Source organism: Canis lupus, chromosome 6 (assembly GCF_048164855.1).
Source record: "Canis lupus baileyi chromosome 6, mCanLup2.hap1, whole genome shotgun sequence".
In the NCBI taxonomy this organism is placed as follows: domain Eukaryota; kingdom Metazoa; phylum Chordata; class Mammalia; order Carnivora; family Canidae; genus Canis; species Canis lupus.
Window position 1 is genome coordinate 37,896,317 of NC_132843.1, and position 26,059 is coordinate 37,922,375.

The 26,059-nt window shown below is 52.6% G+C and overlaps 1 protein-coding gene and 1 pseudogene across 2 annotated transcripts; one reads left to right on the forward strand and one right to left on the reverse strand.

Moving 5' to 3' along the window:
• Positions 1–1,024: 1,024 nt before the first annotated feature.
• Positions 1,025–6,926, reverse strand: LOC140634827 (interleukin-9 receptor-like; annotated as a pseudogene).
• A 7,388-nt stretch (positions 6,927–14,314) lies between these two features.
• S100A9 (S100 calcium binding protein A9) lies at positions 14,315–16,993 on the forward strand. Of its 2 annotated transcripts, none has more exons than XM_072829515.1 (3): positions 14,315–14,473; positions 14,833–14,997; positions 16,671–16,993. In XM_072829515.1, the coding sequence occupies exons 2-3, from the start codon at positions 14,848–14,850 to the stop codon at positions 16,911–16,913; spliced, it is 393 nt and encodes a 130-aa protein (XP_072685616.1). In that variant the 5' UTR covers positions 14,315–14,473; positions 14,833–14,847; the 3' UTR covers positions 16,914–16,993. The 2 variants fall into 2 exon arrangements, with proteins under 2 accessions (XP_072685616.1, XP_072685615.1); XM_072829514.1 differs by having other exon boundaries at positions 14,321–14,473; positions 14,837–14,997.
• The last annotated feature ends 9,066 nt before the right edge of the window (positions 16,994–26,059 follow it).

Genomic DNA, 26,059 nt, shown 5'->3' on the forward strand with positions numbered 1-26,059 from the left:
TTCACACGGCCTCCAAGGGGATGCACTCTCAAGCTCCAGCCCAAAGCCAGGTCTCTGGGTGCCGTTGAGAGAAAATGTGACACAGATGCTGCTATAACACCCCAGCCCAGGGCTCCCCAGGGGTTGGCTCCAAGAAGTAGATTCAAGCTGGTTTTTTTTAAACCTTGGTTAGAACTAAAGATGCCTGCATCTCACTTCCATCCACACCCTTCCCACTCTCTACATGCTAAAAATACATTCTGGGTCCTGCCTCACCCCTGCTGACCATAATCTGGCTCCTCTGAGGCTCCCCACAAAACCTAAGGGGTGCCACTGGCATGCAGAGGGGAGGGGGATGCCTGTCTGAAGCAGAGGGGGCCTTTGCTTTTGGGAGCCTGGGGCTACAAGTGCTTTCTTCTCTGCAGACCACAGGGATCACCAGAGCCCCAGAGACAGGCACCTCAGCCTGCATTCGATCCTATCTGTTAAACATCAGCACCTCCAACCCCAGAAAGCCCGAGAATAGACAGACTCCTTGTACTCCTCTGGCCCCTCTCCCAGCCAGCAGCAGTTTGAAGGAACCACTGAATCCTTTCTAATCTCTGGAGAAGAGGGACTTCAGGAAGGCACAGAAAGAGGTCATAACACCACCTTTGGGTCTGCTGGGAGCAGGTGGGCCCTTTAAGAGGGTGAGGGCAGAACAGGCTATGGAGCCAGCACCCCTCTTTTCTGAGGGGCCTGAGTGGAGCCAGAAAGCAGGGAGGGGAGTGGGGGCTGGGTGGCAGGATGCTGAGGGGAAGGGAGGGAGGAGGAGTCGCCCACTGGCCTCCATCCGGACAGGATCTCTGTGCAGGGGCTCCATTCTCAGAGAGACTTTGGTCCATTTTCCACAAAATGGACATTATGCAGCTGGCTGAGTCAGGGGTCTAGATCAAACCCAGTGACTGCAAAGGGTAGGAGCAAAGACAATGCCCTGAGGTCCTCATGTGACCCTTTCACCAAGCTCTTGCCTCTCACTGTGACCAACTTCCACACAGGTTCTTCCTCACCAGGCATCCAGGCTCTGCTGGTCACTGGAAAGGCCACGGGCCAAAGCTAGGCTGGGACCAAAGCTCTGCATGTTTCCTGGGAAGGTAGTGGGGTGGCACCCCCGGAGCAGCCCAGGGCACAGTATCACCACTGCTGCCCTCTGACTGCGGCGGGGGGGGGGGGGGGGGGCGTTGGCCTGGGGGGCTCATCGGGTGAGTCCCCCTGTGGCAGGTAGGCAGGTGGCTGCCCTTCCTGTACCACATGCCCTGCTAGCAGCCCAGCCTCTGGGAGGCCAGCGCCAGGGCCTTCCCCCTCGTCCTCTGGGACCACTGACTGCCAGGGATCCACTGGGTCATAGGTCAGCCACACAATGGACTCCTGGACACTAGACTCCAAGGCTCCTTGTGGGGAACCAACAGGGTCCTGGTTCAGCAGCAGACCAATTCCGTGGGCCCCAATCCAGGTCTAGAAAAGAGAGAATGGCGTAGGGGTGGTGGGAAGGGCTCACACCGCATGTTCAGGACTCTCCCTGGAAGCAGCTTCCCCTCCTCCAAGAAACTCTCCTGAAATCCTCGCCCAGAGTCCAAGCAACGACTGTGCTCGGAACAGTCTATCTTACTCCCATGTGCCAGCCTATCCATAGCCCAGGACCCTCAGGAATCCCCCACCTCACTGCGCGGTGCTCACAACAACCCGAAACAGGATACAGGTAGTGACAGGTGCCAACGACAGAGAAAATCCCTGGCTGCTGCTCCAGGTGCTTCCATCAGCTACAGAGACTGGGCCCCTTCCCCTGGACCCCCCCCCCACTCACACACACACACACACACACACACACACACACACACACACACGCCGAGATACTGTTGGGAACCGCACCTTTGGGCTGAGGGCAGCAGACCTGGACCCTTCCGTGGAGCCACAAGAGGCTCCCACCTCCCAAAAGAAAGTATTTCCTAGGTGGGACCAGGAACCACAACCAAATGGACCACACATACCTCACCCTCTGGTACTGCCCTGCTCCCTAGAGAGCCAACCCATGGCTCCAGACCACCCCCACCCCCACCCCTGAGAAATCTAAAGAACTTGGTGGGTGACATGGGTCTCCAGAGGAGGGCTGGATATGTACAGCCCAGATGACCCATTCTAGAACCATCACTTCAGAAGTCTGGACAGTGACGGCCACTGCCTGAGAGAAGGAGGTGGCCTCCACCAAAGACAAAATGCTCCACTTTAAGCTTCAAGTTATACTTTTGGACAACAATCTTGAAAACTGGACTCCCTTTCTAAATTTTTTTTTCTAGGCTCCCTTTTGAGACACAATGACGAGGCAGAGAGAAGCCCAGCAATGGCAGGGGGATCAGGGAAGAACAGGCCCAAGCACTCCAGGAAGCATCACATCCCATCCTCTGCCCGTAGTGGGGAACTTGAAACCACCTGCTGGAGCCCAGATGGCAAGAACCCCCAGGCCAGAGGGAACTGGAGGGGTCTGATGTGAAGACCCCCTGGTGGTCTTCCTCACCGGGGCACCACAAAGGGGGAAATGTGGAGTGTAAGTGTCCAGCATACTACCCAGGGGAACAAGGAAGGACCAGGCGCTCCACAGCGGCCACCGGAGCAGTAGCCCACAGACCCCCAAGGGCCAGAAGGACAGCACCAGCACCAGACCCTCCCCACAGACACCTTCAGAAAAGATGCAGGACAAGACACATGGCAGCTGCAGACACTACCATAGTTTGCACCATAAAATGACCATATACCTCACGGGGGCTGCTCCCCCAAAACAAAAAGAAACCCACAATAGAAAATACAGCTAATTGTTTTGATGCATTTGAGACACAGTGTGTAAATTTAAACCCATTACGTATGCAACAAAGCTCAAAGCACTGACAAAGGCCCCCACACTAGCCCCCAACTCTCACCGAAGCCCACATCCTGGGCAGGCCAGACCTGTGGGTGGCCCCAGCCCCGCCCCCACCCCTGCCATGGGCTGTGCACGCACCTGGAAGTCCCCACTGTGCACACTGTAGAGGGATTGGAAGAATGCCGCTGGAGAGGGTATGTTCTGGTAGAAGCTTCTCTATACCCTGAGGCCAGCTGGAGGCCTACGCACACCCAAGGGGTTGGGGGATGGTTCTCCGAGGCCCCAGCTCCAGGAGGCATGAGGTCCCTGTGGGAGCTTCACTCCCTTCCAGCCAGAGGCAACCCTGCCTTGGCTGCTGCTCTCTTGCCTCTTGTTGGGAGCAAACCTGACACTTGCCCGTGTGGCCTCCCGAGCTAATGACCCCGTAGGACTCACTTATACCAAGACACATGTCCTTTACAGGGTGAGTTGCGATGGTGGGTTTAAGGCCACAGGGAGACCACTTGTGTCCTCATCCCACAGCAGGAGTGGCGCCTCCAGGAACCACACGTGTGCCACCAGCAGGTAGGAGGCAGCTCCCTGCCCCACCTGACTCCTCCCTGAGCAACAGACCCACTGGCCCTCCCACAAAGATGTGGCACAGGACTCCAACACAACAAGTCCAAATCAGCCTCCCCAGCCTCAGTTCCCCACCTCAGGGATCCACGGTTCACAGCTCATCTGCCCCCTTGGCTTCTCTTCCTAAGGCCTGCCAATTCCCTCCACGTTGTTCCCTCTCTGCTTCTCCCACTGGCTCCAGTCAAATCGCCACCCTCTGGACACCACCAATGGCCTCCCGGTTGATCCTCCCCCTCCCCTCATACCCCCAAAATCTATTTGCAAAATACAAACCAGGTCTTGTCGCACACTGTTTCACATGCTTCAAGAGCTTTCTTGTGCCCCAAGGTCAAGTCTGGCATTCACGGCCCTGTCCAGCATCTCCTCCCTCACCCCCCAACCCCAACTCCCTCCCCAATACCCCCCAACACCCCACTCTCTTGTTCTGACTTCCTCACATCCTTTCTGCTGCCAGTCTGCACCTGCTCTATCTCCTCCTATAACCTGAAAGGGGTGATGATTGTCCATGGGGTTGTGTCTGTTTTGTTCTCTGTGGCATTCAACAGGGCTCTGAGCACAGCAGATTCCCAAGATTCTATTTTCATGGAATGCATTTAAAAATTAGCAAACCACAGAGCACCTCCAGAGGCAGGAGATGAGGATCCTGAGTGGCTTGGGTCCAATGAATTTGGATCCCTCTGAGCCTCTTTGAAGCCAGACGGCCCCCAACACACCTGGTAACTGGGGAACTCTCCACGGGTCCAGGGCAGAGGCTTCAAAACCCCGGCCCCATCGAGGACCAGATGGTGAGGAGGGATGACCAGTGTGGCCCAAGATACCCCACCTACCGCACACCTACACATGCACACACTGACTCGCATACATACACATTGACACTCATACAGAATCTCATGCAGAGACACACTAACACAATCACACATGTGTACACAGACACACGCACCTTGGCTACCGAACTGGGTGAAAGCTTGAACACAAGGTAGGTCAGGCTGGTCAGCAGCAGAAAAGACGGGCACAGCTACAAGGGTACTGCTGTCAGCTGTCCCTGAGGTGAGAACAGGTGAGAACCTATGGAAAAGAAGGACCCAGGGCTGTGAGCCTCTCTGGCACCAGGATGCTCCTCCAAATCCACATTGCAAAGTAGCCCTAGGAGTGCCATGGGCCACAGTGGAAATTTTCTCATAGGCCACAGGGGTTGTGTCATGCCTGCTAACGAACCGCCTGCCGCAGACCCTCACCTCCACCGTCTGCAAGGTCATCAGTGATGGCTCACCCCTTCCCACCAGTTCACAAGGGTCAGCCCTGCCCTCCCTTGGGAGATGAGACAATGTCCAGGCTCCAGAGACAGAAGCACAGGCCCACCATGCCACCTGGGGCCACACTCACATCCAGTGACAGACAACGACTACAGGTTTCTAAGAGGCCCAATGCTTGGCAAGTGGTTGTTTCCTCCCTAAAACTCTCCTAGCTCCAGGGGAGGGTGTTCAGCTGGGGTATGACTGCCTTCCAAGAGGATGAAAGAGTGGGATGGTATGATGCACAAGGAGGGGAAGCCCTCTGGGAGGGAGACCCCTTCCTCAGACAGGGCTCTAGGGAGACGGGAAGCACACAGACTGGTTCCATTCGTGCTTCACTGGCCCTCATGGTGCTGCTCCTGCACTATTTCATCCTCCAGTGTAGCCATCTGGACACACAGCCTGGCCTCATAGCTGGAACCAGGGTCCAATTCAATAGCTTTAAGGGTGAGCTGGGTCACCCCGACGATGTGATCCCTGTGCTGGGCCTGCTGTGAGGCAGAGGACACCTGCTGTGAGGCAGGTGCTGAGGGTGAGACAGGGTCCACTGAGCCTCAAGAACCTGCATGCACACATATACATGACCACTCGCACGCACATGGGCACAGGTATACATGCACACCACACGGGCCCATAAGCATGCACTTAACGCAGGTGTACACACCGACATGCTCACAACACTCACACACACGTAGACAAACCCTGTGCACACTCACATAGGTAAACACACATATTTATGCACACATCAGTACACTCACATACAAATACACATGTGCACAATCACACTCCTGGCTCTGGTCACCTCCCCTCCTCATTATTCCAATATCTCCCTACGTGGGATGAGATGTGGCCCTGAGCTGCTGCTCCCAGGAGAGAGAGGCCCCTGGAGTAGTCAGCCCAGAATTACCTCCCAGGCCTCCTCCTGTTTCTTGAAGGCCAGCTTGTAGCTGAGGTTGGCGGTCAGAGGCTCCAAGGCAGGACTGACACCCCAAGTCAAGACACAGTAGCCAGAGCTGACATTGCTCTGTAAGTCCAAGGGAGGGTCCAACTTCACTGAAACAGAGTGGCTACATGAGGGCATGTCTGTTGGGATGCCCAGGACTGGGGTCTGAAAGATGCGGGGGGATGGGGAGGGCATGGTCAAAGCCCTCCCCTCCCAGACCAAGGGCCTCACTGGGAGGCAGGTCTCCTAGGGAGGGCCCAGGTGCAACAAGAGGACAGTGAGTTCCTCCAGCCCCTGCAGCCAGACAAGGTAATTTTCAAATCTTGCTTGCATCTTCCTTCACAAGCTGCTGCTGGAAGTGCCTGCCGGTGTCTTACTGGAGTCGTTCCTGCTATGACTGAAGTGCATTTCAAGTAACTCAAGTTGTACCCTTGCCCCAACCTGAAGCACTAAATCTTCATCTTCTCCAAAGCCCTGCCTCTCCAGTAAGCAGTGGGCTCTACCTTCCCAGGGGCCCAACCTGCTCCTAGTCCTGGGTCTCTCTTAGCGGGGATGGAGAACATTCACTGGGCCAGGGAGGTTAAGGGCAATGGAATCCTGCCTCCCGATTCCCACGAAGCCAGGTTGTTCCCTGTCAAGGCACCCCAACCCAGGCCTCACCATGTCTCCGGGGCAGGTACTGTGGGTCCACCAGGCTGACCTGCTCCTTCCCACACACATAATGGTGGAGAGTGAGGGTGAGGTTGTCAGAAGGCACCAGCACCTCCTTGGGCGGCAGCACCACGGTGCACTCACTGGCCCGGAAGACACATCTATGCTTGCTGCCCAGCGCGTGGTTGCTGGAAAGGGAGTATGCTGACACCAAGGGCCCACTGCACCGGCTCAGCCCTTGCTGCTGCCATCATGGGGATCCCACCTTCATGGCCCTCACGGAACTTGGCCCTCCAGACTCACCTGGTAAAGAGGAGCCAGGGACTAGGGCCCTGACCCAGCTCTGGGGCAGACCAATGGCAGTTTATCCTTAAGATGTCTTTGAGGCAGGTGAAAAATCCAGCCCCAAGTGATGGCTTGGAGCCCACAGTGGCTGTCTCGGGGCAAGATTAGGATCTAGCAGCTGACACTCTGACAGGGAAGTTCCCTGAGAATGATTCCAGGAGAAGGGATCACAGGCAGGGCTAGGAGGTGATGGGCTCTGACCCATGGTACATGGATGGGAATAAAGTCAGGTGGGTCCCTGGAGGACAGGCCCCAGCACTGCCAGCCAAACCCTTCCCTGTGGAGTGAGACAGATGGCAGCCCTGTCCTGCAAGCTCTCCACCAACCCACCTCAAACAGACACTAGTGCCCAGACATCACCTCCTCCTTCCCCTTGGACAGAAACTCCAAGACCGACCCAAGTGCCAGCAGATGGGACCTCCAAGCTCCTGCCCTAACCCTAACCCTAGATAGGGTTCTGACCCAACCCTGCCCCAGAGCCTGGCTCCCAACTATGATTGATGGGGGACTAGTGAGTGACACCAAAGAGCTTGGCCAATGCCCCAGAAGGAAAAAGTGCCATTCATAGGAGGGGTAGATAAGAGGAGCCTGAGATATCCAAAGGACACCTTGAGCTCAGGCAAATGTTCAACGACCCCTGCATGGCAGGCGAGCACCTGAGCCTCACACCTTGCCTCGCCCTCACCTCAGGCCTCTGGGGAGGTCTCCACCACGTGGGCAGATGGACTGTCCAAGCTCCTGATCCTTAGCCCTAACCCTAGATTGAGTTCTGACCCAACCCATGCCCAGAGCATGTCTCCAAGGGTTGAGGGTTGAGGACATGTGAGAGACACCAGAAAGTTCGGCCATGCACCCAGGATGAAATGCTGCCATTTGGAATTCCAGCAGATGCTTACAGCCCAAAAAACCAAAGGGCCACCAGAGCCCAACCACACGTTCAATGTCCCCCTGCATAACATCCCCGAGGCTGAGCCTCTCCCTGGGCATCGCTCTCAGGCCTCCCAGAGGTCTCCACCATATGGGCAGATAGAACCCTCCAAACTCCTGGGTCCTAACCCTAACCCTAGATTTGTTGTCCCAGAGCCAGGATCCTGTCTTCTAAGGAGGGGGACTAGTGAGTGACGCCAGAGAGCTAGGACAACGCCCCCAGGAGGAAAAAGTGCCATTTGTATGAGGGGCAGATAGCAGGAGCCCAAGATAGACAAAGGGCCCCCTGAACCCAGGCAAATGTTCAGTGCCCCCCTGCACACCAGCCGAGCACCTGAGCCTCACACTGTGCCTCACCCTAAACTCAGCCATGTAGGCAGATAGGACTGTCCAAGCTCCTGGGTCTTAACCTTAACTTTAGTTTGGGTTCTGACCCAAACCCAGCCCTGGAGCCTGGCTCTGAACCGCAAGGGATTGAGGACAAATGAGTGACACTAGAAAGCTCAGCCACCCACCCAGACTGACACGGTGCCATTTGGGAGAACAGCACATAGCTAGAGCCTGAAATCTGAAGGGCTCACTAAGCCCAGTGCCATGTTCAGTGCCCTGCTGCACACTAGTTGTGCACCTGAGCCTCACGCTGAGCCTTGCCCTCAACTCAGCCCTCCAGGCAGGTCTCCCCCCATGATGGCAGATAGGGATGTTCTGGTTCCTGAGCCCTAACCCTAACCTTAATTTGGGTTCTAATAATCCCCCCCCCAGAGCCTGGCTCTGAACTTCGAAGGATGGGGGACTAGTGAGTGACACCGGAAAGCTCAGCCAACCCCCCACCAGGAGGATAAAGTACCATTTATGAGGGGCAGATAGCAGGAGTCTGAGATAGACAAAGGGCCCTCTGAGCCCAGGCAAATGTTCAGCACCCCCCTGCACACCAGCCAAGCACCTGAGCCTCACGCTTACCATGTCCTCAACTCATCCGTCTGGACAAGTCTTCACACTGCCATTGAATAGAACCCCCCAAGCTCCTGTGCCCTCACCCTAACCCTAACTCTAGGTTCAGTTATGAACCCACTCAGCCCCGAAGCCTGGCTCTGAAAACCAAGGAATTTGGGGCTCATCAGCAATACCAGAAGCCTCCAGCAACAAAAAGAGAAAGTCATGTCATTCAAAAGTATGGCAGATAGATAATGTAGGAGAAACCCAAGTACCCCCTGAGCCTAGCCCCACATTCTGCATACCCCTCCACACGAACAATGAGCCTGAGCCTCATCCTTACCTTCGCCGGATCTCAAAAGGACCCCCAGATAGGAGCCTCCAAGCACCTGGGCTCTAACCCTAACCCTACGTTGGGTTTTGAAATGAGCAGCCCCAAAGCCTGGTTCCGAACCCAGAGGGATTCAGACACCTGAGTGACACCAGAAGACTCACCTAGCAACCCAGAAGGAAATCCTACCATTTGATTTTCCCATAAATAGCTTAAGCATGAAAAATCTGAAAGTCAACCAGAGACAAACCCCACCATCAGCGCCCCACTGAATACCAGCCCTAAGCTTGTGCCTCACACTGACCATCACCCTCAACTCATCTCTCGGGGCACGTCTCCCCCATGCCAGCAGATGGGACCCTCCAAGCTCCTGGGCCTTAACCAAACCTGAAGCAGAACCCTCTTTCTCACCAGAACCCTAATCAGAACCCTAGCCTCAGGCTGTCCTGACACAGCCCACCACAAGGGGGCAGCACACCACTGCCATTCCCCAAGGGCCTTTCCCATTATCTCCCGGTCTCAGCCTCCATCACTGGCTCCCACCACCTTTGTTTTCTTCTCTGCATTCTCCCTGCTGCAGTTTCTTAATTACAAGAAAGAACCTGTAAGAATAGGTTCCCCCGAAATCATATTATTCTGCAAGTGGTTATCAGACGTCTCTCCCACACAAACTTATCATCCAGGAATGAGCCAACATGTGAACACCTTCTCTCCAGGAGCCAAGCATGACTGTGGTGGCCCCACAGGCTGGTCCTAGGCCAACCCCGGAATGGATGTGAAAGTCCTCTCCTTTCTATAAAGGGCTGCATACTTCCAAGGCATTCCTGACAGGCAGAGGAAGCCAGCAGGGAGATCCTGAAATACTGGCCAGGAGTTTGAGGAAAGATCTAGAACCTAAGGACATAATGAGGACAACAACCATGATCTACAAGAGATAGGAGAGGACAGTTAGGAGGGAGGACAGCTGAGGTGGAGTCGGTGGGCAGGAATGGGCCTTGCCACTGCCTCGGGGCCTCGGGACCTCAGGACAGGCCTGTGAGAAGGCCGCACGGGCACAAGGAGCAATGGGAGCCCAAAGATGTACAGTGAGCCCAAAGATGCAGGAAGTGGTTGAACTTACCTGTGTCCACACAGGATGAGCAGTGGGGGCCACGGGATGTCCAGGAGAGATCCCCATGGGAGAGTGTCTGGAAGTCTTGGGCTGGGATAGAGGCAAGGAGGAAGGCAGGGTATGAAGGGAGGGAAAGCATGTAGGGGGAAGGATGTGCAGGGGATGGCAGAGAGGAGAGGGGGTATGAAGGGGAGAGGCTAGCAGGTGGTAGCCTGGAAAGGCTGGGCCTAGGCTCAAGCTGCTTTGTTGAGAAGAGGAATCTGACTTTATCTGCAGAGAAGCAGCAGAAAACCAGGGGTCAGATGGCCCTGGGGCCATGAAGCTTGTGGTGTCCGTGGAGCCCACCAAGATTGCTTCAAAACCTGGAGTCAATGCTAGAAATGACCTGAAGGCCAGCTGATCCAACCTCCTCCTTAATGAATAAGAAAAGGGAGTCCTAGACACGGATATTTTTTTCCAGAGCCCATCCAGCAAGTCTGGAGAAGCAAGGACCAGCATCCAGCGCTCAGCGCCTCACTGAGCCTGAACTCTCACCAGGATCCTGCAGGCTGAAGGACACACAGCCCCATTATAATACCTGGTTTGATACCAACAACTTAGAAGGGACAACAGCAGGATGGCTGCAGAGAAGGGGACACAGGCCCACTCTCGGTTCTGGACACTGGGAAGGAACACATGCTTTCATGGTTGTTTCATTGTTTTGACCACAGCTGAGGAAACCTTTTCTTTCAATGGCAGCCTCCAGAATCCCTGTCTGGAACTAGGAGAATGGCCCCAAATCATGCCATAGCAGGAGGCTCTGAGCTTCCCCAAGGAGAAGATCCCACTCCCTACCACCCCACATCCCAACCTGTGGCCTTGGTTGGCAGTGAGGATAGGTGGCATTGGGGCAGCGACTGGATGGAACCAGAAATAAGCTGCTTGGGTCAGGACCTCCACAGCTCAGTGCCGGCCTCCCCTGACCAGAGGCCAGCCTGGAGCCTGGAGCATTATGGCCTTCTGATGCAAGAGAACCACTACCAACAGGGGACCCACAGGTGCAGACCCCCATCTATTTGGAGGCCTGCCCCGCTGCTCACTCCCCCCAGTTGCTGGTCCTATTCTCCACATCCCCCATTTTACTGAAATCCTGTGACACTCTACCGGCACAGGCAAGGGCTCTGCGGAAAGTCAAAGGGCAACAGACCAGTGTTCATCTTCATGCTTTCTCATTTCTTTGCTTATTCGTGCACTCCTGCATTTATTCTTTCGCCACATGTTCATCCAGCGCCTACAGAGCCAGGCCCTTGTTCCTACCTAGGCTCTGCGTTGAGGAGCCGCAGCAGAGCAGATGAGGCAGGCCTGCCGGTCAGAAGCAGGGGCGCAGCATCTGCCTGTAGGCGTGCTTTCTTTGGCACACGTCATGCCTCATTGCTAATGTTTTCACTTTTCTGTAAAATTAGCTGAACAATTGTATAAGCAGGAGTTTTCACATAAAAATTCCTATTTTCTAGGCCTTCAGGAGATGTGACAACACCTGGTCTACTTGCCCCCCTCAGCCCAAGGGTAAGTACTGCTGCTCCTTGGAGGTAAGAACAGTCCATTCACCACAGTCTCCACCAGTCCGTACTGTCTCCTGGCGGAGGCCCCACGGGGATTGCCAGCCCCACGGGAGTCCCCCAGGGAGCTCCACCGCCTTCTCCCTGCAAGCCGGGGTCTGGGCCCAGTGGTGCAGAGCGAAATCACAGCCAGCAGAGGGCGCTGTGGGGTGCAGGGGAGAGGAGCCCCAGGCACCTGCTGCAGTGCCTAGAAGAGAGATTCCTTAACAGCCTGCGCACAGCCTGCGCTTCCTCCACCAGGGCAAACACGGAGGGCAGACCTGGTCCTGCACTGTTCATTCCATCAGGGTGATTTACTCATTGATTCAAGCAACTGTTTATTAAAAATTTGCTGTGTACTTGGCACTGTGCTAGGCCCTGTCCTTAGCTCCCAAGGGTTTAAGATGTGATTAGGAATGCGAGACATTATATTACATCCCCTCCGTGTATTAGGACTCCTTCATCAAGTTCCTCCAACATCTAGCCCTACTGCCTGGCACATAGTAGGTGATCAACCAATACTTGTATTAACAAATGAAACGATAACTAATAAGATTGCCTCTTATTTACTGAGCTCTTCCACCTTTATACATATGGTCTCGATTCTCAAGACAGGTTGTTATTTTCCTGTTTTAATGACAAAGAAGTGAGGCCCAGAGAGGTTAAATAAACTGCCTAAGGTCACACAGCCAGTCTGAACTCTTAACCACAATTCCGTGTGCCATCTCAGCAGTACAAGGCAGGATGTGCTCAGGGCCAAGGCACAGCACACAGGGGTGCCTGAGGTCTCAGAAAGCCAAGCAGTGAACAGGGGCTGAGAAGTGAGGGGAGGATTCACAAAGACTGGACAGAGTCACTGGTAGGGGTGGAAGAGGACATCTTCCCAGATACAGGAGAGCTTGGCCAGAGCAAAGTCCTCCAGACATGCTTCCTGGGTCTCGAGGAGAGGCTGCCAGTCAAGACATGATCCTTTAGCAAATGTGAGATCTCCCATCTGCCAAGCCCTGGGTCGTGTGCTCAGGAGGGTGGGAGCATGAAGTAGTTCCCTTGAGGATCTACAGGCAATTGTCAGGCAAAATATACACACAAATCAAGGAGAGCAAGTATTGAGAGCTGGCAGTGGTGTGGGAGTGGCGTTGAAGAGGAACAATGGTTTCCAATTGGGAAGACCAGCAGGCTTCTGGATGAGGTGGCATTTGAACCGAGCCACGAGGGGTCAGTAGGACTGCACCATGTCATGAGTGAAGGGGTGAGAGCATCAAAGATGAAGGCCTGGGGTGCATGTGGCAGGGGAGCCTATGGGCCCAAGGGAGGAGCTGGATGGGGGCAGGAGGGGAAGCTGATGGGCAGAGCAGGGCAGGACAGGTGTTTCTTTTTTTTTTTTTTTTTTTTTTTGAGGTTTCAATATTTTATTCAAGTTTTACTTTAAGTGATGTTAATTACAGCATTTGAAGGGGATGATCTAATTCCACACAAAATGGAAGACTCTAAAATGTACCCATTAAACTGCTAAAAAATAAACTGAGTAGTGAGAATATAACAAGTCCAATTTTTATTCCGAGTGTTGTCACAACGTGATTACAGTCACAGAGACTCTTCCCAGCTTAGAGCTGGGACTCTTAGAAGCTATTTCATACTCTGGTGCAAGGGTAGAAAACCACAACATGAGAGGGAATTAAGTCCTGAATTATTGGCTTAATCACATCCACCTTCTCCACCCCAAAATGGCACAAAAGAAACAGCTATCACGCCCTGCAGACTACTTTTGGTGTAAAAGAGGTGATGGAGTGGGTGGAAACAGGTCATGAAAATCTGTCTAAAAAAAATCTCTTTCAATGAGCTTGTACACACCATCAATAAGCCTCTCAGGTTAAAGATGATTGAGCTTTAAAGTGTTACCCTTTCAGAGGTACAGAAGAAACACAATTCCATGAAAAGTCCTTTCAGCTGTAGACTTGGGGGGACCTTAGTGGCCCCTTTAGAGAGTTCAGGTTTCTTTTTTATCTAGAAATGGCTGCAAGTGGAAGCTGATAATTTGTAGGCTTATTGAAGGACAGGTGTTTCTGGGGAGCTCTATGTGCTGTGCTAAGCAGCTCAGTTTGCTGCCCTGGGCAGGGGAGGTTTGTAGCCTGGGAGGGACAGATCTTGCCCAACGAGAAGCTACATAAAAATATTTGCCTTCTGCTATGTGAGTTCCTGAAGGCATGGCTCTAGAAACACATTCACCCTGAGGATCTGTCACTCAGACTGCAAGAGGGAGGTGTGATCAGAATCGCCCTTAACCAAAAACCAGAATGTCTGGGCCCAGTTCCTGCTATGTCACCAAGCAGGCCGCTCTCTGGCATCAGCTTCCTCATCTGCAATACAAGGGGGTGCAGTGCCTCCAATGACCCTCCAATCTCCAGCTCATCCTGAGTGCAAGAACCTCAGCCGTCAAGGAGTGTTTATCTCAGAGCCAGGTGGGAGAAAAGGAGGGCTTGCTGGGCGACTGGCACGCACAGGAGATGCAGAGCCAGCAGCCATTGACTGACCCAACCTCGGTGGGAGCAGGGGGAGACAGGGAGAGGCTGCTGGCTTGCTCAGGTAGGGCAGAGGGTGGAGGTTGAGGGGAAGTGAGCTGCCCAGCCAGCTTCCTCCCAAACCGGCTCCAGGCCTGGGGCTGGGCATTTCACAAAAAGGCTGAAGGAGCTTTGTGAACATTTCCTGTCCCACCCCAGCACCCTTCCTGGCACTGACAGCCCAGCTCAGCATTACCACACTGCTCACCTGTGAAGCAATCTTCCCAAGAGGGCCGAGCGTCCAGCCGGGAGCTGCCTATAAATGTGAGACACACACCGAGCTATCAAACCCCTCTGTGTGGCTCCCTGGCTTGGGTAAGTGAGTTCTAACCTTCCACTCTGACTTCTTCTTAACCTCCCGCCATGACAGGCCTCCTCCAAGGCCTCCTCCTGAAAGCCCTCCGTGACTGATCCACCCACTTGAAAATTTCCTCACATTTTCTTGGATCGTATTCTGCGGGAGCCTCTTGTCTTCAAATGCTCTTCTCTTTAGCATTCTCCAGATATTCTAAAGCCACCCCTGCCACATGGGGCAGGATCTCCTCCCAGAGCACTTGCAGTTTCTTTTCCTTCTGTATCACCCCCATTGTTTCTACGAGCAGGCTGAGAGATGTCAGGGGAGCTCAGCAACCTTTTCTTCTAAGCTCCTGAACCCTCACTTGTCCACTCCTCAGACAGAGTGCAGGAAAATGGCAGACCAGATGTCGCAGCTAGAATGTAGCATCGAGACCATCATCAACATCTTCCACCAGTACTCTGTGCGACTGGAGCATCCGGACAAACTCAACCAGAAAGAAATGAAACAGCTGGTGAAAAAGGAGCTGCCAAACTTCCTCAAGGTAGGCAGGGGTTCCAGGCAAGCCTGGGGCGTGGGGTGCACTCTGCAGTGGCCAAGGAGGAAATCCCAGCTCCTTCACCCACCCTCCAGGGGCAGCAGGTGCTCTGTCCCTGGAGCTGCTCCCAGGTAGAAGCAGGCCGTGTGTGCTGTGTGCGGGTATGTAGTGGCACATAGGGCCCCATGGTTGGGACACACAGGAAAGATGTTGTCTCACAAAGAATACGGATGAATCCAATCCCGTTAGTGCTCCAAAGGACATGAGAGAGAGCGCTGCAGGTGATGGGGTGGGGGGAGCAGAGCTGACACCTGACCTGGGGAGGGAACCACCTGAGGATGAGCCTTGACAGCCCGGGAGCAGACCAGAACCTGAACCCAGAGAGGTCTGAGTGTGAGAGCTGTGGGATCTCCCTAAGTGGGAGGGTCCGGAGCAGGGAGCACAGAGCGTGGGGAGATGCACCCAGGAACAAAACACACTTAGTAACATGATTAGTGTATTTTCCTAATGGGAACATTTCTAGGCAGTTCTAGAAAAAACGGAGGATTTGTTCCTTCGTTCCTCCCCCTGCCCCAACCCCCCCCCCCCCATCTTCCAGTGTACTTTACAACTATGGGGAAACAGGCAGGAGTAAGAAGGGTGAGATGCCTACCCCCAGGTTCCCTTCCACACCCCCGGGGCGGCTGGCGCCCTCCCACCCTCCCCAAGGCCAGGCCTGCACCCCTCAGGAAGCAGATGGGATGCTCACAGCTCCGCACAGGTGCAAGGGGAAGCCGGGTCAGGACATCCAGGAGCTGGTGGGACCAGGTTCTCCTCCGTGGAACTCCTCCACCGACCCCACCACCCACCTCCCGTGTCCAGGAGGGAAAACTGAGGCCCTGCCCAGCAGCTGTGGCACAGTGAGGGCTCAGCCCAGGCTGGCAGAGAAAGCACAGAAGACCAGGCGATGTGGACTGGCCTGGGGGTTGAGCAGGGCACCCGCAAGGGGGGCACTGGGAGGGGCCTCAGCTGAGCCTGCCTAGCCTATGGGCCCACCCACTGCAGCCTGGGTCCTCCCCACCCCCAAACTCTCACAGCCTGGGGTCAATGCAGAGCATGCACCGCTCTCCAGCCCCACACAACATACAAACCATCTTGTTTTCATCAGATGTTCCCCACCCCAAGTAGGTTGAAATGAGTGTCAGTAATAAGTAACCTAGAGAGGGAAGGAACAGGTAGGCTACGGGAGGGAGCCCACACTGGTAGAGGGACTGGGACAGGTGGGGCTCACACCCACTCTCCCCCTCCCAAGCCTCATGGATCTGCACAAACTACTTCCCCTTTTCTAAGACAGCTTCCTCCAGGAAGATGCCCTGTGAAGCTTGTTATAAAGGCCAAATGAGGTGACTTTTCTGCACATACTAATTGCGTGACCTCAAGGAAGTCCCGTGATCTCAGTTCCTCTCCTGTAAAATGGAGAGAATCGTAGTGCCCAGGTTGGATGCAGAAAAATCAGCAAGTGTCTAACACATGTTCAACATCTGCTAGTCTGTGCGCATCAGTTCAATGGTCATTTCTAATTTTTTAACTGAGGCCTGGGAGTCAGGTTCCCTGTGCCTTTGCCTGGGGTCAGTGCAGAGCTCCCCTTCTGTAGAGCTGGCCATGCCGGCCCTAACTGCCCTTGTCACCTGCACCCACAGAAGCAGAAGAAGAATGACAACGCCATAAACAAGATCATGGAAGACCTGGACACGAACGGAGACAAGGAACTGAACTTTGAAGAGTTCTCCATCCTGGTGGCCAGGCTGACGGTGGCCTCGCATGAGGAGATGCACAAGAATGCCCCGGAGGGAGAGGGCCACAGCCATGGGCCAGGCTTTGGGGAGGGCAGCCAGGGCCACTGCCACAGCCACGGTGGCCATGGCCACGGCCACAGCCACTAATCAGGAGGCTGCCCACCTAGGGCCACAGAGAGGCTGAACGGCCTTAGCTGGGGGGCAAAATAAAGTCTTCCTCCAAGCCAGCACTTTGCCTGCTTCTTCCACCGCCCGCCTCTAGCCTGTCCCTCCAGGGGCCAGGGTGCCATGCAGCCCTGCCCCCTAACTGCCCAACCCCTTCACATGGTAAGAACAGAGTGAGAAGCCACAAAATGTGGGTCTGTTCTAAGCCCCTTGGGCTCGCTTCCCTGACTATTTCCTCACCTCTCACTCAGGCCCCAGTCACCTCACTCCAGCTCAGGACTCCCTCGTACTGCCATACTGCCAGTCGATACCATAGAAAGCAAAAGGCAGATACCTCCCTCAACATTCAGGCCACCCCCACCCAAGCCCTGGCCCCTTCCCCCAGTGCTGTCTACCACCTTCCACAGCTGGGTGTCTCCTAAGAGACCTTATTCCTCTGGAAGTTGTCCAGAGGTGATCCTAGATGGACTGTGTCTGAGGACACTATACTGGAGATGTTTACCCATAAACTGAGTTCTGAATCCACGTTGAGCAAATTGATGTCTCTTCACAGACCGAGCAATGTCATCATGGATGGACACTGGGGCAGGTGCGGGCAGGGATGAAAGTGGGGGAGTCTGACCCCATGCCCACCCAGTGCCAGCAGGATGGAGAGAGAGAAGAGCTCCAATCATGTCCCTGCTGCTATAAGGCTCGACCACTACCATGAGGAGGTTGGACTTTGGGTTCAGGCCTCCCTGGAAATGAAGAAAGTGAAACAGAGTGGAGAAGGAACCAGCCCAAGGCCATAAAGTGGAAGAATTGTTCAAAGTAGTGCAGAGGGGTGCCGGGGGCTCAGGTTATGATCTTGGGGTCCTGGGATCAAGCCCTACATTGGGCTCCCTACTCAGTGGGGAACCTGCTTCTCCCTCTATCCCTCCCTCTTGTTCATGCTCTCTCTCTCTCAGATAAATAAGTAAAATCTAAAATAAAACAAAAAAGTGCAGAGAGGGAAGGGCCTTGAATCTATCTTTTCTATGGGCTGGATGTCCCAGCTCCTTTCCCACTACTGAGCAGGAAGAAAGAGCCAGTCAGGTTTCCGCTGCCCCACACTGGCTGCCTGTAGCTGGGTCCCAGGCTGTCTGCAAGCCAACTGCAAAGGCCTCTGGTCTAAAGGCCCGTGGGGCTCTGCTGTGGGTGCAAGGATTTGATGGCTCCCACTCAAGCACATAGGGTGTTTCCAGGAACTCTTCCAGGCTGTGAGGTTGAGAAGCAGAATTTAGAAGCCCCCAGCCCCTTCCCTGCCTAACTTAGAGAGCCGAGAGCTGGGGAGACTCACCTTCTGATAGCCTTTCTTCCTGACCCTCATGCCCACAGAGGAGTCACCTCCTAGATGCAGCTTGTTAGGAGAAAGAGAACCAGCCTGGGAGGTGGGAGGCCTGGGGATGCCCCAGAAAGGGTGGGTATCCCAGCCACTGCCCCCCCTTTTCACAACGTGCCATAAACATATTTATGACTCTGCCCCTTACTAGACTGTGAACGCAGTGAGGGCCAAGTCTGCGGCATCTGCTTACCTCTGCTTTCTCCCCAGCATGCAGAGTAGTGGCAAATACATGGCAGCTTCTTAACAAATACTGACTGTACAGATGCTCTAGCATTTCCCACGCGCTCCTTTCTCACGGGTGGTGTGGAGAAAAGAGAGAGGAGGTAGAGGGGTAGCGGGGGGGGGGGGGGGGGGGGGGGGGGGGGAGTTAATACTGGTAGACGGAAGCCTTCTGGATATCATGAATCTCAAACTGGAAGGTAGGGGGCAGCAAGGTGACGGGAATCTGAAGCCCCACCCCCACCCCCCCACCCTTGCTTTATTTAGTCATACCAGCCTTTATCCATTGCATACTAGAAACTTCCCTTTGAAAAAAGGGATTTGTCTTGAAAATAGCTTGAAATTTTTTGATTAGACCTAACCTGCCCCACCCCAGTGCTTGATTGATTCTCCCCAACATCCCTGACAAGTGGTGGCCAGCCTGAATTCCCCCATGAAAGAGAGCTTCCTAACGTGGCACAGACACTTAGAGAGTTCCCTTCATGCCAAGCTCAAATCATGCCAAGCTCAAATCTGTGTCCTTGTGCTGCCGGGCATTAATCCTGGTTTCCCTCCCACATCCTTGGGGACACAGAGTAAATCTAACCCCTTCCATCAACACAGCCACGCAGCCACTCCTTCAAAGCATTTTCCCTAAATGACATCCAGGCTTTCTCCAGCCTCGACACTTTTGCACCAGGAGTGGTCTCACCACCCTGGGGTCCTAGCAAGTCTCTCAGCCCTGTCCTGAGAGCCCAGAGCACCTGTTGCTGCTGCCATGAAGACATCCCTGACCACCATCTTCTGCAAACACCTAGGGGCTTACCCCTCCCAGCCCAGGGAACTCTCTGAGACGTCTACCATTGCACTTCTGATACAGACTTGGAACCTCATATCAAGAGGTGATAATGGCCCTGAAGGCAGAAATTATGGCTGATTTGCCTCAAATCCACAGGGTCCAGAATGAAGCATTATAGATGAGCAAGTGAAAGTAGGTTGGTCCTAGGATCCTGTGGAGCTGGAGGATTTGCTAAGAAGCAAGACAATAGGGGACAGGGCTTCATAGATGCCAAGAGTTCTCCCTTTTCTGTTCTCTCTCTCCTAGCTCAGTCTGAGAGTAGGACGTAGTTCTAGACTCCAGGGGAAGGTCTGACAGTAAGCCACTGTACAGAGCCCTGTGGGATTTTCCTTAAGCATCGTTTAGGAGAACTGGTGAAGGGGATTTAGCCTCTTCCAAAAAAGCTGGTTCTATAGATAATTATAAAAGTTGTATAGAACCACAAAAGACCCTGAATAGCCAAAGTAATCTTGAGAAAGAAGAACAAAGCTGCAGGTATCACAATCCCAGATGGCAGACTATACTACAAAGTTGTAGTAATCCAAACAGGATGGTACTGACACACAAATAGAGACATACATCAATGGAACAGACTAGAGATCTCCAAAACAAACCCATGGTTATATGGTCAATTAGTCTTTGACAAAGAAGGCAAGACTACACAGTGGGGAAAAGATAGTCTCTTCAATAAATGGCTCTGGGAAAACTGGACAGCTGCATGCAAATGAATGAAACTGGACCACTTTCTAATACCATACACGAAAATAAATACAAGATGGATTAAAGACCTAGATGTGAGACCCAAAACCACAAAATTCGTAAAACATAGGCAGTAAATTTTTGATGTCACCCTAAGCAATATTTTTCTGGATATGTCTCCCTAGGCAAGGAAAATAAAAACAAAGATAAACTGCTGGAACAACATCAAACTAAGAAGATTTTGCACAGTAAAGGAAACAATCAACAAAACAAAGGCCGTCTACTGAATGAACGAAGATATTGCAAGTGACACATCTAATGAGGGATTAATATCCAAACTATATTTAATAACTCATACAACTCAACACCAATAAAACAAATTTTCAAAATGGCCAAGAATCTGAATAGACATTTTTCCTAAGACATACAGATGGCCAACAGACACATGAAAAGATGCTCAACATCATTCATCATCAGGGAAATGCAAATCAAAACCACAGTGGGAGATCACCTCACACCCGTCAGAATGACTAAAATGAAAAAGAGAAGAATCAGCAAGTGTTGGTGAGGGTGTGGAGAAAAAAGAATCCCTGTGTACTGTTGGCAGGAATGTAAACTGGTGCAGCCACTCTGGAAAACAGTGCGGAGGTTTCTCAACAACTAGAAGTAGAATCAACGTATGACCCAGTGATTCCACTTCTAGGTGTTTACCTGAAGAATACAAAAATATTAATTCAAAAAGATACATGCACCCCTATGTTTTCTGTAATATAATTTACAATAGACAAGGTATGGAAACAACTTAAGTGTCCATCCATAGATGAATAGATGAGGACTATGTGGCATGTATACACGATGGACTATCTCTTAGTCATAAAAAAGAATGAAATCTTCTGATTGTAACAACATGGATGGACCCAGAGTGTATTATGCTAGGTGAAATAAGTCAGACAGAGAACAACAAATACCATAGGATTTCACATATATGTAGAATCTAAAAAACAAAACAAACAAAAATAAAAAACTGTAAAATACAGATACAGAGAACAAACTTGTGGTCACCGGGGCAGAGGGAGGAGGGGTGGACAAAATAAGTGAAGAGGAATAGGTAAATTTGAATGTAATAAATTTCCAGTTATAAAATAAATAAGTCACAGGGATAAAAAGACAGAATGGAGAATATGGCCAGTAATATGGTAATAGTGTTGCGTGGTGACCAATGGTAGCTACACTTACCCTGACGAGCATCATGTAATAGCACTATGTTGTACACCTAAAACCAATATCATATTACACGTCAACTATACTTCAACTAAAAATGAAAAATGAAAAAGCTAGTCCTGTTGAGTAGAGAGGAACTGGCTTTCTTCCTCAGTGTGAGCGATCAGATTCCCACTCCACCTGAGAATCATCTCTCTGTGATTAAGGGGTCCTTCTGGGAAAGATGAACTTTTGGGGGCTTCCCCTCCTTATAGTGGCCCCATCATGAGATGCCTGCCCTGGTTCCCAAGCAGGAGAACCTGAGTTTCAGGATGGCTGTCTGGGAGCAATGAGGAAGGGACAGTGGCTGTGCAGACGCTTCATGGTGCTCTGATGTGCTCTGAGGCTGGCAGATGCAGGGTGCCCTACAACTGGGAGAAGTGGTGAAGTCTCTCATTATCCACTTGTGCATGCATTCATTCATTCACTCAGCACACACTGACGGGAATGATGAAGAAAGCCCCGCCTTGTCATGAAGGAGCCCAGGCCTGCGAGCAAACCACACAGCTCCTCAAGTGCTCTCAAAGTGGAAAATGAAAGGCTGTAGAGGGTGGTTTGGTGGGACTTTGAGGTATCCGCATGATCTTTCAGCAGGTGCTAGAAGGGCAAACATTAGACCCCTATCAAGACTGTGGGCACCCCTGGGTTAACATGCAGGTGCTCCGAATGAGGCCTGGAAGTAGGCGGGTGTGGGGTCTGATCAGGACTGAGGAGCCAAGGGTGGGAGAGGCAGAGGTGAGCAGGTCAGAATCTCGGCCTGGAGTTTGCACTCTCAGCAGGAGAAGGGAGGGCAGGAGCAGTGGGGGTTTTAGGGAAGGATACGATTTAACCATACTTATATTTTAAAGTGTCTATCTGCGGTGTATGGGATGAATTTGGGGTGGGAATGAGCTAGCAGGCCCAAGCCAGTGAGAAGGCTGCCGGAAGGTCTGGTGAGACCTAAGAGAACCCAAGATGGCATTCTCAGAAAAGACAAGTCCAGCCAGGATCTCAAGCTACCCAGGTCCCCCCAAACCCTACAGGACAAAGAAGGTGATTCTGTGCTATTTCCCAAGACCTTGCCAGGAAGAAAGGCCTCAGCTTTCACCAGACTGGTGAGGCAATTTTACACAACCCTGACACAAATCCTGGTCTGAGGAAAGCTCCAGAATCCCACCTCCACACCCTTGCACCCCCTCCCTGAAGTTGCCATAGAAAGCTCTGTGTCACAGGTGTTGACATCCCCATTACCAAAATGACAGCAGAGCTGAAACAGATGGTTGCTCAAGTCCTGTTTCCTGTTGAGGCTCGGGCCTGGGACCATCCCTCAACCCTGAGACTCCAGTTGGCTCCATGGCCTGATTGGGCCCCAAAGCCTCTCTCCAGAGACCCTCACATACACAAGAGACAAGGAACACAAGCACCTGGGAGGCCAGCTGGCCTCCTCCCATGAGCGCCCTCATGTTCTCCCTTTTTTGCTAAGAGCTCTCCCATTTTGGCCCAGGTACCCAGAACTATCCTGTGCGGATCAGCGAGACACAGGTCTGTTGCCAAGGCCTGAGGGTGCAGCTCAGGGCTCAGATCCATCCACCCCTCCTCTCCTCCTGCTGCCTCCATCCATCTATATTCTCTCCCTGAGTCTTCTCCTCTCCTGCTCCACCTGCCCTCCCAGTCTTCGTGGTAACATGCGGTGCCAAGGAACTGGGATGTTTTCAGGAAGGGCAATGCCTTTGAGTGAAACTCAGGGTCATCTGTAGCTAGGGATGATGCCTCCAAAGCAGAACACGTGCAGCCTCAGAAGCACCTGTTAATAGTGAAAGGTGAGAATCATGAGGGGAAATAATAAGGGCTGACGGTCTGCACAAGAGAAGCAAGGTGGGCCCAGGAAGCGAGCCTTCCGACATTGCTGAGGTCAGAGAAGAGCAGTCCACCCCCAGCAAGACCTCCCAGCCTGCTGTGAGTGGCCCATCCTCCCCTCCACCACCAGCAGCAGCAGCAGCAGCAGCAGCAGCAGCATCTCACTTGCTGATTTGGACCAGCTGCTCATTCCCTCATTAGAAAACACTAACTGGATTCCACTAAACCAACGTGCTTTGATTCTTCCTTGATTGAGCAGCTGAGTGTGAAAAGCATCCTGGGCCTACAAAGGAGGCAAGTCCCTGCTCACGGGAGTTTCCATCTAGAAGAGAGTCAGACAAGGAATAAAGAATAAATCATTTCAGAGGTGATGAGCTCCAGGAAGAAAATAAAGGAGGGAGATGTGAGGGAACAGTGGGTGGGGCGGAGAACGAGGCAGAGCCTCCGTGGGGAGCGGCGATGGACATGGGGCAGGTGGCAAGCACTGGAAAACTTCTGGTGGGTTTTAATCAGGTAAGTGATGCAGTATGTTTGTGTTGGGAGGCCATCTGGCCGCCCCATGTAAGAGGGTCAGGGTCCAGAGTGGAAGCATGAGGAGCCGCCGGGAGGCTGTGGCACCCTGCCTAGCCTTCATATCAAACACAGCATTAGGGCCCTGCCCTTGAGGAGCCTTCAATATGATGGGGGTGAGGAACACCCAAATAGGTATTTTCAATATCAGGATGTGTGGAAAAGAAAAGCAAGGTGGGTGGTCACTTCTAACCTGGAAGCATAGAGGAGCTGCCTCTTGTCTGTCTTCTTGTGTGGCTGGAGGGGAGAGAAAGAAGGCCGGGGTAAGCGCTCACAGATAAATGCCAAAGTGAGTTTTGAAATGGAAATGGTTGAGCTACTGCATGCCCCGTACTGTGTTAGATAATCAGAGAAATCAGAGAAGCATGGTTTGCTTTCTTTTGACTTGGATGACTTTTTATACCGGCCAAATTAAAATGTTGAGTCCTACTCACTTTTGCCCTAGGCTCCTGGTAGCCATCCCATTGAGTCCAGATCTTTTCCTGATTTCCAAAATCCCGATATGCACCTTGGCATAGCTTGGCATGCAGTATACCCATAGCCCACCTGAGATGTCTTTCTGAAAAGCAAGGTGTCACACCCAAAAAGTGGCATCAGTGTCCTCATTTTATAGATGAGCAAACAAGACTCCCAGACGTTAAGGGTTCTGCTCAAGATCACAGAGGTGATCTTATTCCTGAATATAAACACCTTTGCCCAGAGCACTCTGTCAGACTAACCTTGATGGGTGGGCAAGCCCCCAGAGTTCCATGGAATCTACTGTGGATGAGAGGAGTGGACATGTGTGAGGAATGTGAAGGGGTGAGCTCCCCAGTGGATGCAACAATTGGGTTGGGTCTTGGTGGATAAGCAAAATATCTAGACCTCAGTGATCTGGTGCCTAAAACAGAGTAGACGCTGTAATGGAAGAAGAGGGCACTCCAGACAAAATGGACAATAGCACAGCACTTGCAGAATTCAAAGAGTCCAAAAGTTCTCAGGGAAACTGGAGAATGTTCTGGAACCCAGCGTAGCAGGCAGGGGGTTGATGGCATGGTGCTGGAGAGAACAGGTCCCGCCTCTGTGGTCCTGTGGTTCTAATGGTCCTCATGTCCGTCTGCTTGTTTCCAGGCGCGGACATCATCCAGAGACTAGCCTCTGCAGTTCCATCTAAAAAGTCCAAATTGCACTTTTCAGGTGGAAACACAGAGGTTCAGACAAGGGAAGCCACTCACTCAAACTCGCAGAGCCAAGAAGCAGTGGAGCTGGGAAGCTAACCAGGCACCTTGGATTCCAGGCTGGGAGCGCTGTTCATTGCCCTTGGGTGCCTCTGGCTAATGAATTTTTACCAAGTTTGGGGGCCCTTCAAATTTCTCTAAAAAGGATTTAAGTTTAATCAGTGGTTCAGTTGGCTATTTTGAAAGTAAATCATGGATGGTGAATTTTTCATAAGAGCAAATATGCTGGGTTTTGTTCTTAGAGACTGGTTGCTGTTTTCTACCACATTCTGATAGGCCTCTGTATCTCAGAACTGGTCACAGACAGGTGAGTGCTCCGGTTTGCAGAACAGGCTGGTCCTGCTCCAACAGTGGCAAGGTCTGTAGGGAAGACACTCACCCAGCAAGTGAGGGCTTTCCTGAATGTTTCCCCATTCAGTCATCTAGGCTTGGGCCATTGCAAGACCCCCTTCTCTGCCAATCCCACTTCACCCCACCCTCAGCCTTTCATACTTTCTTCTGCCTCAGCTTTACCTCAGGTCCACATCCCTGAGATGTGGCCAGTGGCCCAGCAAACCTCCACCCCCAGGCCTCAGTGGTCAGGACTTGTCACTTCCTGGACTCCATTCTCAATCTCAGCATCCTAGATGTTGCCTTGACGGGGCTTGGCATCAAATAAACTGAAAGACAGACCTACTCCTTCCACAATATAAAACTCCTCTTATCTGTCATACCTGAGCTCCAGAAAATTACCTAATCTTTCTCAAATTTTGTCACAAACTCTACCCTCTGGCCTGTCCCTCCTGCTGAAGAGGACCCAGCAGGAGCAGCCACTGTAGGATATGCCAGAGCTGTGCCCTACCTGCCACTCCTATGGCATCTTTGTCTACTCAGCTGCTAGAGTGGCTTTAACCACAGACTGTTCTCGAGGCTAGAACCTGAGGTCAGGGTGTCAGCATGGTCAGGTGGTGGTGAGGTCTCTCCTCCTAGCTTCCAGACAGCATCTTCTGCTGTGTGCTCACGGAGAGAAGCAGAACTGTCTCTTCTTGTAAGGGCACTGATCCCACTGTGAGGATCCCACCTTCACAACCTGATCTGAACCTAATTACCGGGGTACCCAGGTGGTTTAGTGGTTGAGCGTCTGCCTTCAGCTCAGGTCGTGATCCCA

Excerpts from the sequence above, each read along its gene's own strand:
- S100A9 (XM_072829515.1), top strand. The coding sequence starts at position 14,848 with ATGGCAGACCAGATGTCGCAGCTAGAATGTAGCATCGAGACCATCATC. Across the intron at positions 14,998-16,670 it reads AGCTGCCAAACTTCCTCAAG|AAGCAGAAGAAGAATGACAA; the intron begins GTAGGCAGGGGT and ends CTGCACCCACAG.